At 48.1% G+C, this 16,871-nt stretch overlaps 2 protein-coding genes across 4 annotated transcripts in view; one reads left to right on the top strand and one right to left on the bottom strand.

Moving 5' to 3' along the window:
• Positions 1-944: 944 nt before the first annotated feature.
• On the bottom strand, positions 945-8,667 carry LOC122387057 (uncharacterized protein CG4449-like). The gene is made up of 8 exons (XM_043376865.1): positions 8,638-8,667; positions 5,717-5,981; positions 5,324-5,495; positions 4,990-5,113; positions 4,539-4,670; positions 3,986-4,130; positions 2,732-2,933; positions 945-2,414 (listed from the first exon to the last, which is right to left on the bottom strand). The coding sequence occupies exons 2-8, from the start codon at positions 5,979-5,981 to the stop codon at positions 2,321-2,323; spliced, it is 1,134 nt and encodes a 377-aa protein (XP_043232800.1). The 5' UTR covers positions 8,638-8,667; the 3' UTR covers positions 945-2,320.
• A 2,645-nt stretch (positions 8,668-11,312) lies between these two features.
• LOC122387056 (SRSF protein kinase 3-like) overlaps positions 11,313-16,871 on the top strand; it is a 41,045-nt gene continuing 35,486 nt past the window's right edge. For 2 of the 3 annotated variants that reach the window (XM_043376864.1, XM_043376862.1), the window contains exon 1: positions 11,354-11,627. In XM_043376864.1, the coding sequence (XP_043232799.1) occupies positions 11,594-11,627 (34 nt within the window). In that variant the 5' untranslated portion in view covers positions 11,354-11,593. Of the gene's footprint in view, positions 11,628-16,871 lie in introns of all 3 variants that reach the window. The other variant, XM_043376861.1, reaches the window with a different exon arrangement.

The raw sequence follows: 16,871 nt of genomic DNA, 5'->3' as shown, positions 1-16,871 counted from the left end.
TGACTCCATTCCGCTGTCCGCATGAATGCTGACGCAAAATACAACAGAAACAAAACAGTGTAGGTATGTACTAAGATTAGATGCAGCTATATTTCTAGGTTAACGAAGCATCTCACATCATGCAATGCGGTGCAGCATAGCTACAGGCGCCCACCACTAGCGCCATCTACTGGTGGATCTAGAAGATATTGTACGGCGGCACAGCCTATGTTCAGGCGCAATATTCTAGTGGCATCTAGCGGCCGTTCAGCAAAACACTATGTAATGCGGCGCAGCATAACCTCAGGCGCTCACTACTAGCGTCATCTATTATCGGCGTCAGAAGATATTGCACGGCGGCACAGCCAAGGTTTAGGCGCACTACACTAGAGCCATCTAGCGGCCGTGTAGCAAAACATCACGTAATGCGGCGCAGCATAACTTCAGGCGTCCACTACTAGCGTAGCGTCATGCGTCATCGGATTAAGAGGATATTGTCGATATTGTGCAGCGGCACAGCCTATATTCAGCCATGTAGCCGCCAAATAACAGAACAGCATGTACACTGTACAGCGGTCAGGTCAGCGGTGCGGCACAGCTAGCTTCACATAATGTTATAGCCCTACTGATTTTAGCAATTAATTATACCTATATGTGTGTACTGTGCTGTAACACTTTCATATTTGATTGGAAACTTCTCCACACATTATTTCCGGTAAAATTGAGCGGACTACGTATTTTGCATTTCTCTAGAAACATTGTTACCCTGTACGCTTCGCAAACCAAACAGAAGCAACAGCCTTCTGTCTGTGGGGCCCCTCGAAAAAGTTGCCGTTGCAAAGCGCTGGCTCGGTCAGTTCGGGCACTGTCTGATCATCTGCCCAGGAATGTGATGTTTCACTTATAGTGCACTGCAGAAATACTGACGCCAAGCTAATGTGCCAAAAAAAAAAAAAAAACACGAATCATCCGAAAATAATATATTGCGGCAATTTAATCCAACACGGCATTACAAAAAGAGCGGACAGTTATACACATTTCTGACATGCAGACGGACATGATCCGTATTACCTGGCCTCACAGCCAGCACAAAACGAGACCTGATCGGAAACCACCAGCTACTGACGCACACACACCCATCAGCAGCCAGCAGGCACACCCATACTCGACATAGCAGATCTCTGACGGTGGTCTGAAATTGACGCAGCACACTACACCGGCCTCCGCAGCTAGTGGTCTGAGGCCCCGCCTGTCAGGAGACGATACCTACACGTCACAAATAAATACACTCAGAATAGGCGCACAATCTCAGTATCGGATGATACTGACGGACGCTGAGCAATCAACGCTGCACATTGAGACCAAATGATGCGCGAATCAGGTACTTATATCTGCGAGGAAGCACCACAAGACTGACATGGATTACTTTGATCGGCAGTTTTTACGCAGTGTTCTGCAGTCAGTAGCTGCAACCAGCTGCCTTCCAATTGTATGCGCCTTCAGCATGGTTCAGAGTGCCAAACAAGTATCGCTCGTGCATCTCTACAATTGTCCAACAAGAGTCTTTCCTGGAAGTATCGCTATCGCTCCCTGGTTTGAGGGCTCCTGACTCAAAGGGAATAGTTCACTCTCCCAAAATTAATTTTTTTTTCAATAGATTTATAATTTTTATGCTTTAAATGATCAGAAAAGCAAATAAAACCATTTATAAAGAAGATTATTTTCCATATGTTAATATAGGAAGAACTGTATTCTATATAAAATATTGCTTAACGTGGAAGCTTATTATGCGTTGACCAAGCATACTGCGTAGTGCAAACCCATTGGCTGTAAGCAGCATGCTGATTGGCTGACGATGACGTGGCTGCATTCCCCAGCAAGACACACATTCCTCTGCAAGGTCCTCTTTTCGGAACGAGAAATGGAATATCTTCGTCTAGGGTGATCGTTGGGACGTAAAAGCTTCTGATTTGTGCTAGTCTCAGCTCCAGCTACAAAACTATTATTCCAGTTTAAAAGCCCATGTTAAAAGTGAACTATTTCCTTTAAGGGTTGGCCACCTGGCCGGCCCGCGTAGCCGTGAAAGCGGTACGGGCCCACCAGGCGGCCAACCCTTAAACACCAAGCGCTTTCAAACCACGTAGCGATAGCGATACTATCGAGTAGCGATAATTTCAAGAGAGGCTCAACACTGAGAGGCTACCACAATCACACCGGGCCATATCGAGCACGTGGCCTCCGGTCAGCGGCCGCACCGAGGTCAGATCAGAGCCAGTGTAGAGGTCACAGAGCGGCAGCCACGGCAGAGGTCAGATCGGAGCCCGTGTAGAGGTCGCAGAGGTCAGCAGGAGTGCACGTCCACGCACTCGCCGCCCTCCAGATCCAGTGTCTCAGGAGTGTCGCTCGGGTCCAGAGCCTCGCCATCGAACCGGAACCTGAAACACACAGCGGCCATCCCGTGACTTCCATACGTCTTGAGTAAGACCTTTCAATGCGCGTTTCTATCGTTGCGAATCACTTCGTTCATCAACATCATTAAATGGTTCATAACGCGGCAGCTAAAGCATCCGGAAGCACAAGTCAATCAATGCCAACAGCAGATACCGCCGCTAGGCAATAGAAATAGACCGGCAACATCCTGCCGCGCAACTAACAAATCTCTCCACAGCAGCAGCGCCCCCTATCCACCCCCCCACCCCCCCCCCCCCCACCCCGTTCTTCGGCCAGCACTCCGCGGTGTACGTACACCCACCTGAGTTTGGCCAGCTCGGCGCCCTTCTGCCGGGCGTAGCGCTCCATCAGTACCGACATGGGCTCGGTTCTGCCCAGCCGCACCGTGACGGCGCCGCGCCGCTCGGCACTCTGCACCTTCAGCTCGATCGAGTTGGGGTCGACCGGCTGCGGCACGGCCGGGGCAGCCGGGGCGGCCCGTGCCGAGCTGACCTCCCAGAACTCTGAGACCGAACGGGACATATGGGGAGGTATGTTAGAGCTCCGGCAACAGAAAACGGTATACCGTGCTGCGTGAGCAAGCGGTGAATCAATTAATCCAAACGCAGGTAAAGTTAAAAGCATCGCGATAACCAGCTGGTTGAAACAGTGAGCTTTGCATCCATGAGGGTTCTCGATGTCAAAGTGAAAGTGTGCAAGTACAATAAGTAAATTGGTCAAATGCCACACCAGTATAACGCCTTATGGGGCGACTAACGGAGCGAGCGAGAGGGTGGGCCTTGCACGTGCGAAATTGCGAGGGGGTACCTCCAACTGACTTGTGTACGGCACCCTACTAACCGGTCTCTAGCGATTTGCCAAATTTGAGCACAATCGGCCCAGCCGTTCTCGAGATCTGGGAGCGGCACCCTGCACGTGCGCACGTGCAAAATGGGTCCCGACTGGCTTTTCCACGGCACCCTACTAACCGGTCCCTAACCGTGTACCAAATTTGAGCGCAATCGGTCCAGCCGTTCTCGAGATCTGGAAACGACCCCTGCACGTGCGCACGTGCAGCAGCACCCCAACTCTGGCACATGGATATGCAGTGCCTAGTGGGTGCCTACCTACATGCCAACTTTCAGCGCAATCGGCCGAGTAGTTACCGAAATATTGCAACAATTGCAAAACTGACACCTCTTCGTTTTGCACGTGGCACGTGCATAAGGGGTCACTCACATGCATCGGGAATAGTCCAAAACTTGGTAGAAGGAATGAAGCTACCCTATAAAAATTACCGCGTGTAAATCGGTCAAGTGGTTGCTGAGATATAAGCCTCGCAAAAGCGTCCGCACGGCCGGCCGGCCGGCCGGCCGGCCGCTCATACTAAGAAATTTCCGTTATTCTACGTAAGACTCCGCTCGCTTCGCTCGCTCCGTAATGACACTGCTGAGCAATTTAACAATTCATTGGTGCACGCTGGCCCTGAAGAGCTGAAGGCCCGGCAGCCGCTCGGACGCCCCACTCTGCGTCCCCCAGAGACTGGAACGGGCGGCGCGGCGCGCGTCTCACCCACCGATCATGTCGAAAGGTCCCAGTGCCACGTCGTCGGGCGTCTGGTGCGGGCTGTAGATGACGTCCCGCTGACCCAGGCACACCCGCTGGACAGGCAGCGACAGCTCGTCAGCCACGGCGTCAAACAGGCGCTGCAGCCGATCCGACTGACGGACGACGGGGGGGGGGGGGGGGGAGGTCAGGTCACAGTCAAGGGGTTTGAATGATGGCATGTAGTATGTACAACAGAGGGCCCTATAAAATATCAGTAAGTTGCAGAAAATGTAAGAGCGATAGCAAATAGGGGAATGGGTAAGTTCACCAAAGCAGAGTCCACACCAAGGCCCGCTACCGACTCGACCCCAGGATTGCGGCGCTACCCACCCCCGGGGCTGTTGCGGCGCCACCCAGCCGCTGCAGTCGCGGCGCCACCCAGCCGCTGCAGTCGCGGGGCTAACCACCCCCGGGGCTGTTGCGGCGCCACTCAGCCGCTGCAGTCGCGGCGCCACCCAGCCGTTGCAGTTGTGGGGCTACCCACCCAGCCGCTGCAGTCGCCGGCGGGACTAACCACCCACCCGTTTCATCTGCAGTCGGATGACGAGTTGTCCGGCGAGCACGCGCGCAGTGAACGTGGCTCCCGCCGGCTCCGGCTCCGGCTCCGGCGGATCCTCGGCCGGGACCAGCGGCGAGTCGCTCACCACCGGCGGCTGGCGGCGGGGAACGGCGTCAGACGGGGAGGGACGGGCCGCAACCAACAGCCGGCGGAATAGTCGGCACCAACAGCCGGTCTCAACAGCACTCAGAACATGGCACGGAGAGCTCAGCTATTTCTCCCACTCGTACATCGGTGACGTGTGATATCGATCTCGATTAATTACACTGTCGGCCAATGGTAGGTACTTGGTAGCTACTAAAGAGCGTTGACAGAGCAGGACGAAATGCTCGGCTCTTCAAAAATAATACTGCGTGCATCGCCGTTTCCTCCAGTTGGTACATCAAAAGGGACACGTCAAGTGTTAGCCTCACCGTTTCCTGCAGCACCTCCGGGGCAGACATGTCCAGAGCCCTCCCTCGGCGTGTCTTTGGCGGGCTGCGGCGTACCGCGGCGACAGGAGGCGTCGCCAGCAGATTCGCCAGGAACTCCTCCTCGCTATCGACAGAACAAACGATACATCAGTCTCTGATGGAGTCCGGCAGATACGTGATATTTCATTAGGTCATTTCAAACATTGACATTTAGAAGTCAGGCATGCAGACTATGCCCTAGCAGCATTGGTGTTTATGTTTGACAAGGAGACAGTTTGGGCGGTATAAGTACACCAACCAGCACTGCACTGGCTCATTAACAGCCCGCACTCACTCCTCTTCCTGGCCGCCCTCCCCCTCCCGGTCCGGGGAGCTCGTCCGCAGCCGTTTGGGCCGGCCGCCTGTTTTCGCGGCGGCCCGTTTGGTAGCGCCATTGGGCGTCTCCGGGGAGGAAATGCGGGGCGGCGGCTCGGCAGCGAGTCGCTCCTCAGTCTGACGCTGCAACTCTGACGGGCACGCATACACACACACACACACACATAAGGTCAGGGGTTAGATCACACTTACATGGGGGTAATGCGCGGAACTGAGAATGGTGCACGAACGAACAGTATGGTGAGAGCCTAGATGGGAACCATAAACAACTGATATGATCGACCAGCCACCAAAAGTTGACACAGTGGTCGCCCTTGTGCTCCGGCGCCGGGCGGCCGCCGTCTCCGGTCACCTGTGTACCGCTGCAGGTTCTCGGCGAAGATGTCGCCCTCCTCGATGTCGCTCTCGTGCAGCGAGACGTTGTTGAGGTCGACCTCGTCAGCCGCCGCCGAGTAGTCGAACTCCTCGGAGCTGTGCGGGGTGTGGCCGCCGGCGACCGGGTCTGGAGACGGCCCCGTCAACGGAGCGGCGCCGTCACCGAGCGGCGGCCCGTCAGCCGGCGCCGGCGGCCCCTCCTCGTCATCACTGAGCACGATGGGCACCTCTGATGCCATCATCTGCCAGAGGGAGATACTGTCAATGAATGACATCACCAATAGTATTTTACCCTCGTTAAATTTTGCTATTATCAAAATGTGATGGACAGAGGTAACAAAATACACCACACATAACACATAATCTAGACCTGTAATCCCCAAGACCTTTGGTAAAGGGTGATACAAAATAACCTATCAGGGAGGTCAGCTGTTTAGTCATTAGATGCTCTTGGAGATCATCTGTGAGTCTGTGATTAGATGCCAATTTTACCTACAGAAAAATTACTGACTGCTGGTACTTTTATTTTTGAGGCTCCAACAAACTGAACCAAAATAAAAAAAAATACTATAGATATGAAGCATAAGTAGGGTTGCTGGTTAGTTAATAAGGATTGAATACCTTTACTTCAATGGTGATTTTTTACATGTGGCTTGCAAAAGTTTTGGGGCAACTTAGAGCAAAAAATAACTACAGCTGGAGAGTACCTACCAGTCAGCCAATAATCACATTCCAGCTTTACCACCATTAAAATTGCAGGCTGGCAATTTTCCATTTCATTATGATGACAAATTTCCAAAAAACGTAGCCAGTTATAAGAAAAATAGCTGCTGACTAGGGTGGCCCGCGTGCTCCGCAACGCGAAAAGGGGGTATTTACGATCGGCGGGTGTTTGGTTGTTCTTGTGTCGGTTGGGTTATCTATCCATTTCGGTCGATTGTTTTTTGATGGCTAAACGTTTTGGTTTGGAAAAAAATATCCATCGGATCGAGGTGCCCGTGTCTGATAAGCATGCTTTCTACTTCAGAACCTGTCAATAGTTCAGTGAACCTGTCAAATGTGCTTTATAATTGAGGTGCGTAGTTTTAAGACAAATGAAAGGCGTAGATAATTTTCGCTAAAAATCGTTTTGCAGAGGTTTAAAACATTTATATTTTTAAGAATACTGTTGCTTGTCATGCAAACGTGATGATTGGATCTTGGAGAGAATTGAATGCTCTTTCTAATGATAGCATTTTCAATTATCAAGCGTATCAGGTTAAGCAGCAAATCCCGTGTATCTTTTTAGTGGCACATTATGGACAAATACCATTTTAATTCAGCGATTTTTCCACATTGTTTTTGATCAATTAGCTGTCCACAATTTTTCCATGAGAGGCAGTACATTTCTCTTGGCAATTGACGTTGTTTCAACTCTCTCAGTCTGATGGTCACGGGAAAATAAAATAAAATCCAAAATCCGTTTAAAATGGCACTTTTTGAAATGAAATTGCCCTCACACTTGCACGTGGCGCGTGCCACCCCTGCACCGCACACTATTCGATTGCCCGTTCGATTCTCTACACGATGCTGTTTTCCCCGTGCCGATCGGGCGCACGGCTACCGAGATATTGCACGGGGAACGGACCCGTGTCGGGCAAATTTAGCCATTTTCGCCCGTTTTTGCCAGCCGATTTATACATGTAAAGTCTATGACGCGAATTTGCACTTTTTGGGCACGCGCCACGCGCTCGCTATCGATCCGATCGAACCGAGACCGCTCAAAGGCACGTTGTCCATCCTTGTTCTATAACTTGCGCAAATTTCAGCGCGGTAGGTGCAACGGTGTGATCTGTAACCCGCGCTACGTAGCACCATGTCGCGACCTTCGTAATAGACAGAAACTACGCCTTCCTCAAATAGTAATATAGATATCAGTCGGGGGAGGTTTGGTCAATCGTTGTCATTTTTAGCACGTGCTATTTTTGTCACACGTGCTAAAAATGACAACGATTCTGCTATTTTTGACAACGATGAGGCCGATTTCACTCCTCAGCGAGGAAATGAAGATTTTGGAAAGATAAACACTGATTTTGGAAAAGAAGTGCTGCCACCTGGTGCAAGACGAAGAATCCAGCTTTAATATGCCTGTTATTTGTATGGTAGTTTGTTTTGTGGCCTGAAGTTGGAACTTAAAATTGAAGCATCCGAAAATGATCGATATTGATCGAAAACATGATGTTGATGAAAAAAAATATTTTAAGTTGAGAGAGGAGGCCATTTTATCCAGCTGCAGTAGTTTACTTCTTGAAATTATTTTTGCTAATGACGGCTGCTAATTATCCCTCATTACATGGCAGTCGTCGTAAGCAAAAATAATTTCAAGAAGTAAACCACCGCATCTGGATAAAATGGCCTCCTCTCTCAACTTAACATATTATTTTTTCATCAACATCATGATTTCGATCAATATCGATCATTTTCGGATGCTTCAATTTAAAGTTCCAACTTCGGGCCACAAAAAAGGGTATACTTCAACGTTGGACTACCATACAAACAACGGCCATATTAAAGCTGGTTTCTTCTTCTTGCACCAGGTGGCAGCACTTCTTTTCCAAAATCAGTGCTTGTATTTCCAAAATCGTGATTTCCTCGCTGAGGAGTGAAATCGGCTTCATCGTTGCTAAAAATAGCTGATAGCGTTGTCATTTTTAGCACATGGTTGCCAAAAATGGCATGTGCTAAAAATGACAACCATTGACCAAACCTCCCCCAACTGATATGAAACATGTCAGTAAGGATGCTAGCAAAAGTTTCGTGTCACTAGCCATTTTTCATGTTGACGTGGCTGGTAAAAAAGGCCACCTTGGAGAGGGCCTAGGGTCTAGAGAGCCCACCCAGGTATGAGCCTGTATTCACCTGTGGTGTGGTTGACACCAATTCAGAAAGGGAAGCGCGAGGATGCGGATGGTGATTGGTGAGGATGAATCAGGTGAGAACAATTAAAATTGGAGCCTCTTATCACCTGAAAAGGAATAAACCTGGAAATAAATATGTCTGAAAAGGAAAAAGCAGGGGTGCGGAGCCGGAGCCGGAGTCGGAGCCGGAGCCGCCGGAGCCGGCATATTTTGCCCGGAGCCGGAGCCGGAGCCGTGAAACAATATAGCCCGGAGCCGGAGCCGGAGCCGGAGCCGCCAAAAAAGGGGGCGACTCCGGCTCCTTTTTATTTTTTGAAGAGGAAAAAAATAATTGACCTAGTTCGGTTTGACAGTACAAGGCAGTAAAACATATGGTACTATTGGTCTCAAGATAAGGGCCCAGGCGACCTGTAGTTTTGATGCGGTGAGTACCCTCACCCTCGCCACAACTCGAGTGGGGGTGGCGCTGGCTGGGAGGAGGGGTGCACTCGGCCCGAGTTGTGGCGAGGGTAATGGTATTCACCGCATCAAAACTACAGGTCGCCTGGGCCCTTATCTTGAGACCAATAGTACGTCATGGGCCATCAAGTGAATGAAAAAAGCCGAATATCCCCAGTATCCCACAGTACGCAATCAACTTCCTGTCTGCTCCTCCCCCCCCCCCACGTCTACTGCATCCCCAAAACATGAGGACCGGTCATCAGGTGACAGCCATTGTTTTGAAGCAGTGCAGTGGACTGCGACTCCCAGCACCGTCTCTTCCCACCCCCACCCCCACCCCCCAATGTAGCCGAGACGGGTGTCAGCTTACGATGGTTCAGTGAACTCCGATTCGCGGCGACTGCGTTTCCAATGCCATCGCTTCCTAGTCCTTTGTTCCTAGTCCTGTTGAGAAAAATAGCCTTGGTTGTTAGTTGTTATGCAAATACAGAAGCAACGTGTACCAATCCAATGTTTCTTCCATCCGTATTTAATTGATTGCATAGGGGATGTACTGAGTCGGAGCCGGAGCCGCCGGAGCCGGACCATTTTACTCGGAGCCGGAGCCGGAGCCAGAGCCGCCATAACATTTCACCCGGAGCCGGAGCCGGAGCCGGAGCCGATTTTTTTCTCCGGAGTCGGAGCCGGAGCCGGAGCCGTCTGAAATTTCCACGGCTCCGCATCCCTGGGAAAAAGCTTTTATAGCTTTGGAACACGCTCAAGCTTCAGCCAAAGTATAATGACAAACCCTGCTGAAAATTAGGGCTGGCTGGTACAAAAATCCCACTGATAACGGAGTATGAAATGATCAGATCTCAGAAATTCATTTATAAATAAAAAAACTAGCAAAATACAAGCATCCACTAGCCTGCAGCCACCAAAAACTGCAGGCAATAATTTTCATGTACCTAATTTCATTTACTGATTTACAAAGATGAAAATGTGTGAAGAGATCAAGGCCATCTATAGAAGGTACAGTCACTCTCCCGCCGACCAATCAGAGACAGATCCTGAGTGACGTCACCACTGATGCTCGATAGGGGTACTCCATTCCTTTACAACGTAAAAATGGCTAACTTCATTTGAAGATTGTTGGTGACACTCTACACATATCGCTCAACCATTGATGTCATTGAAAATTCCAACTAATTTTCTAGCGATAAAAAAGAGCAGCAATATGCTAAGAAATGGCCGGTTTTGAAGATATAGACGATTTAAAAACCCTCTGCAGTTGAAGGAAAGCAACGTAAAAACGCATCGAGCTTATATTTTTACTATGAATAAATCATTTTTCAGTAAGTTTTTAGACATGGTATCGATTTATTCAACAACTTTATTACAATATTTTTATTACTTGGAACTTTATTTCAAAATAATATTTTCAAAAATGGCAACTGTTGGCAAGTAGCTTTGAAGCGATTGTGGCGCGCCGCGCCATTATTGTCCTGAGGCCCCCATATGATGTCATCAAAAGTGGAGTGACATGGGCCTGGAAGAGATCACTGAACTCTAGAAGAGATTCAGATATGCCGCATTTGATCAGCTGAAACAAATTTACAAGAGGTAAAAAATCGTAGCTGTTTCATTTGGTAGCAATGACGTAATATCTCTGAATTTGAGCTAAAAGCACCAGAAATTGAAGTCCTTTTTAGGTAAGTTTGTTAATTGTTTGATCAATTTTCCTTGTGAAGGATTATGTTCAAATGCTAAAATAAGTCCCTCAAAGCAAAGGACACTACAACTGAGGAAAACTGTGTCAAAAATGAGCGTAGCTAATAACATTCTTTATAATAGAGATGAACGCCTTATTGCTTACCAAAACTTACTTTCTTATTATTATGCTGTCCATATTCCTCAAAAAGAACTGAACCAAAAATATACAACATCAACGATAAAAAAGATATGATGAAAATGGAGCACTTAGCACAGGCATTGTTGTATTATACCCAGAACATGAAAAGTAAATGACCTGGGCAAAAAGTGTACAAGTTTCAACGATCAATCACTACGAAACTCTTTAAACGACATGTAAGCGAAAGCAAATGTGAGAAAATTTTGGTTTTCTAGAATTGACTGGCACAAACTTTCTCAAGCAATACAAGGAAGGCCGTGCACAATGGCCCGAGCTTTACACAATAAATTAGCAGCCTGATCTTGTTTTGAAAGCCAGTGACGTCATGCTGCCAAATTTGCTTCTGGAGATAGACGGCAGCAAATAGCGAAGTGCGGAGATCGGACAGAAAGCGGAGAGCGTGCGTTTGGGTTGTGGATGTGTGAGACTGAGGTGTAGCGCGATACGGTGGAAAACTGAGGCGAAATAAATTGTTATTAACTTTTAACGTCTGTCATACCGGGCACAAGATTTGTGATGCACTTGTGTGCATAAAACTTTTCGTGTAAAAGGAGCCCAGCTTGTGCGCAGTGCTAATTCTCCCTCCTGTTGCTGTGCTCGCGCAGACAAAGGATAAGGAATCGCCATGCCTGGCATGAATTCAGCAGTGAATCGTAAAGGTAGGTAATCCATTCTGTTTTTGCATTTTGTATTTCATGGAATTATTTTGATGCATTTTATTGAGGAAATGGCTATTTCAATCTTGCTCTGCGCCCTGCGGTAGGTACCTTTATACATAATTTTGCTCGTAAAAGTAGGGGCATTTGTTTTGTCAGCTATTTTTCAGCTTTTAAAGCTAGCCTTCCTTAAGCTTGCTGATACTGTAGAATGACATGTTGAATCCCGTTCCACCAGTTACTGCTGGAGCTACCAGTTTGTGATTTTTCATAGCTTCAGCATGTTCTATAAGGTATCAGTATAACATCACATTTGTCTTAAGTGACATATATTTTCAGTGCTATATTGATTGTGTGAAGCAAACAAACTAAAGTTTAAGGCACTTACCTAATACTTAATGAAAAATTAAATATACTAGGTGTTACATATAACATGCAAACTTAACCCTATTCCTGGCGGGGGGGCCTCAGGAGCCCCCCCCCCCCTGAGGTTTTTTGGCTATATCTCCCAAACGCGTTGAGCTAGGAAGCTCAAATTTTCTGACTTTTCCTAAAAGGCTTCTACGCAACATGTCTGAAAATTTTGAGTTGATCTGACCTCAGGTCAGGTCACCAGAGGCGGTTTGGTGACGCTACCTCAGAAAAGTTTGCAATCACGCCAGAGCTAGAGTTTTTGACCGATCAATTTCTTCTCTTCAGGGTTTAGTTAGGGTACCAGTATGTGCAATTTGTTTATCTCGGAATTTTGATATCGGTGACCTAAGGTCAGTTCAATTTCGCGACCTCCCCATTATAAGTCAATGGGGGAAAAATCAACTCCCTGTTTTTACCACTAAAACGGGTCGGAATGGCCCCATATACCATACATGACTTCATATACGATCAACCTTCACTACCTTGAGGTTTGTTTTGCTGTTGGGCAGCTGTGAGGTCATGTGACGTCATCAAAGGTCACCAAAGGTTTTTGGCCAATAACTCTGTACAGGAACAAGATACAGACGCGTGGATGGTCTCATTGTGTTCAGCTCGTCAAGACGCATCGAATGATATACATGATGACCTCGAGGTCACGTGACCTGAGGTCAACCTTTGACCTTGACCTTTCGAGGTCAACATATATATCATTCGATGCGGATTGACCAGAGGATCACGATGATGCCCTTAGTTTGTTCCTATCTTGACTAATTCGAAAGTTATTCGAGAAAAACTCTCTCCATATCTAGTGCCGCCATTTTGACTTTTTCGACCCCTGTGACGTCATCTTTGACCTGACCTGAAAATGACCTTAGTAAAAATTGTAGATCTTGGCCGTGCGTATCCGATGCCGTTTACCGCTTGTCGCTATCTTGCTTCGTTCTCGAGATCTCAGGGGGGGGGGGGCCGAATCGGCCCCCCCCCGCCAGTTTCTTGTCCCGGCGGAGCCCGCCAGGAATAGGGTTAAGTTCTACACCTTTTGTCAGTTTATTTCGGTACGTACGCGTCCATTTTAGACCTAGCGGATTATTTGTAGACAAACCGCAAAGCTATGTATCAGTATAGCATTGCCTGTCGGCCGTTTATAGCGATGATTGGCATTAGAGCATTTAATTTCGGCGCAGCAGCAAAAGACGCCCGGTTCCGGCGTGTCCGCATTGTATTTCGGCGATGCCGCTGGAAATTGGAGACGGCCGCACGATATTTAGAACAGCAGCAACCAAATTCGGCGATATTCATTCAATTTCAGCGGCTATTTGGAAGCAGGCAGAGACTTTTCGCTTACAAAATAAGTTTGTTGGAGCATTGTTATTAAGTCAAACGCTTTTCAAGGTGTTTACTGTTGACACTGTCTCACTGTCTGGACTTGTGCAATGTGCATGCCCTCGGCCCTCTACCCTCTCCTTTATCGCCGAATATTCCTTTCGCAATCGCCAGCGATGAGCATTATTTCATGTTCGTGCTTTATGTGGGTTAATCAAAACATTACAATGTACCTATTAATTTCTACCAAGGAAGTACTTACATAGGTGCATAGGCACCTGCTTAAAACGAAGGCGGCGGAGAACAAAACCAGGCCGACAGGGTACGCGACTACTGAACTTTAACCCCGCCCGTGCGCCAGAGACGCCCTGTGTCGTCGCGCGGTTGTTGAAAGGATGCGCCGAGCGCCGGATGGACGGTCAGATGCTGTTTGATGTGTGGAAGGGGGAGGGGGAGATACACCTGCCGCAACTACGAGTCTTGTCCATGGGACGGGTTAGAATAATGACGCTAAGCCTCTGGTGGTGTTCATGGCGGTAGGGCGGGGTGAGGGGAGGCAAGGTGATACGATACGGGATGCTGAGTTTATTTTCGTGTCCTTCTGCACACAGTAGGACTAAGGGATGTTTGATGTTTCACGCTGGCAATTGGTTAATTGGAGAATGGAGATGATCAGGAAGTGCAACGATAACCGATTGGTAGGACTCATTCTGGTATGGTGGAGATAATTGTGTTATGTGTGATTGACGAGGTGATGGGCTGCATTCAAGGTGAAGTAAAATAACACGTCTTTTGATAAAATGGGTTCATGTGTTGGGCAAAAACTTGGAACACACAGCACAGACGTTGTTCAATGAAAGAGAATCGGGGTATGCCTCGAGTCCAACAACGATTGGTGTTTGCCTTGTCGATCGTCGTCCACGATGTGCGGACAGGAGCGGGTACTGTAATAAAAAAGAAACCAGCCCACAGATGTTATTTGTTTAGGATAAATAGTACTAACTCAGTAAAGCTTATCAATTTTCACATCAGAATTCGAAACGGGAAACAGCGAAACGATCGGTAGGTACTGTGACGCTAAACAAGCAATGGCCTGCTTTTCTCCCCCTGAGAATATCTCAAAGCTACAAAGCTGCATGAGGATTCATTTGATGCTAAAGAAGCGTTCCCGAAAATATGAATCATCTGGGTGCCTCCGGTTACCCGCCGAAATTGAATGAACAGTGCCGAATTTGGTTCTTACTGCTGCTAAATAGCGTGCGCTACCTCTAAACTTATGCTGGCGCAGCCGATTCTACTCGCGCTATCGCCGAAAATGGAGCGTTTTGCCGCTGTGCCGAAATTGAATGCTTTACCGCCGACAGCCTAACCTGCGCCGAGATATTATGTGATTCTTGTACATAATTTTGCGGTATGTCTACACACATTCCGTTAGTTCTAAAATGGACGATTACGCACCGAATTTAACTGACAAAAGGTGTAGATAGGCACTTACCAAATATTTATCAGGAAAAGTCAATACCCATGCTAGATGTCAACTTACATGTAACTCTAACATAGCCATTATCAGATCACTGCCTTGAATTCAATATGATGATACCCTTATCTGGTTCAGTTAGAGATTAGGATGCATAGTACAGTGAGGAGTTGCTTTATGCTTATGCTGTTTTTGGCTGCTCTAGGATATAAAATGTTGGTCATTTGGGGAGGGGGGAAGAGTGTTATCATTGATGCATGGATATCCCTTTGATTATTGTTTATTAATTTTTGAAATTCATCAGAAAGATAATGTTTATATTTTCACATCCTGCAGGCAGCCTCTTTCAAGTTGATCTCCCTAAAACTTCCATCAGTAGAAAATGTTGCAGCTAATGAGAATAAAGTGTCACAGCTCATGCTGGCAATGATGTGTTTCACTGAGGATATTGTCAACTATGATGGATTCAAGCAGTGTTAGACCCAGTTGTGATCCTTCACAAGGTGTCTGTTATAAATATGAATTATGGCATGTTTCTAATCTGAAGAGTTTGCATTTTGCAATGCCTTGTTTGCATGTATTTAAAGGTCCAAGTTGTAGAATCATGTATATGATTTTTAAGATAACTTGAAAACATGTTAAGTCCCTGTAATGATTGGATGTGTTTTTACTTTACCTTAAGTATCACTGGGTACCTATGCATTATGTCCTTTTCTCAGTAGGGGAGTTATAACATGGTGATGCCCTTAGAGTTATGTAATGGCTACTCTTAACTTGATAAACTAACAAAATGCATTACCAAGTAATATGACATTTGTATAGTGCTAGTTATGGCAGGGCCTATTTTAATATGTTAACTGGGGGGGCAAATGCCCCCGCACTCAACAGAATTGCCCCCTAGTCGTCGAGATTTGCCCACTATAAAAATGGGCATAAAGGAACAGGGTGACAAACATACTACGTAACTACTGTGACTTGTTTTGCAATGGATGTCAAATGAGTCAGTCTGTAAGTAATGACCAGTGGTGTATCTAAGGGTGGGTCATATGGGTCATGACCCCCCACCCTCTTGGGGCCCGGGGACACCACAGGCCTGCCAGGGGCATCACCGGCCTGTCAGGGGCACCACAGGCCTGTTGGGAGCACCATCAACCTAGCAAGAGCACCATAGGTCTGCCAGGGGCACCACAGACCTGCCAGGGGCCCCACCGGCCTCGCAGGGGCACCACCTTGGGCCTGTCAGGGGTACCACCACAGGCCCGCCAGGGGCACCATAGGCCTGCCAGAGGCACCATAGGCCTAGCAAGGGCGCCACGGACCTGTCAGGGGCACCAGAGGCCTAGTATGGACACCACATGCCTGGCAGGGACACCACCGGCCTCGCAGGGACTGGGACACCTTGGGCCTGTTAGTGGCACCACGTGCCTGTCGGGGACACTCCAGGCTTGTCAGGAGCGCCACAGTCCTTTCAGGGCCCAGGGGCACCACCGGCCTCACGTGGACACCACCGGCCTCGCAAAGGCATCATGGGCCTGTCAGGGGCACCACGGGCCTATCGTTGGAACTTCAGGCTTGTCAGGGGCACCACAGTTCTTTCAGATGCACCGGCGGCCTAGCACCATGGCACCATGTTTGGCCGAGGTCGCGATTCGGCGTATGTCGCCTCGCATTAGCCGCGCGTTTGCAGTCTTTTCGTGGTTTCAAACGTTCAAACATGGGATATGATGTAGCTCCCATGCATTAGGGTGGGTGTCAAGATCACCGGAAGGTCAGGTCAGATCATTTACCTTTGATGACCTCGGTTCACATTTTCGAGTTTTATATGTTTCTACTTTCTAGGCTAGTTTTTGGAGCTGAATTCGAATTAAGCAACCATTTGACCATTTACGAAGTAGTTTTGGTGCCTTCGTAACATGTTACGAAGCTGTCAGAGGCGGTTGCCACCTACTACGAATACCCGGCAAAACCCTTACTGGTTGACCTGACCTGACCTGACCTGGCCTAAATGCATGAAGACATCATCTATGATCATA

Source organism: Amphibalanus amphitrite, unplaced genomic scaffold (assembly GCF_019059575.1).
Source record: "Amphibalanus amphitrite isolate SeventyFive unplaced genomic scaffold, NRLGWU_Aamphi_draft 000272F_arrow, whole genome shotgun sequence".
Classification (NCBI taxonomy): Eukaryota; Metazoa; Arthropoda; class Thecostraca; order Balanomorpha; family Balanidae; genus Amphibalanus; species Amphibalanus amphitrite.
Note: the sequence above shows the minus strand (reverse complement) of the source record. Positions and strands in the feature narration are given on the sequence as shown.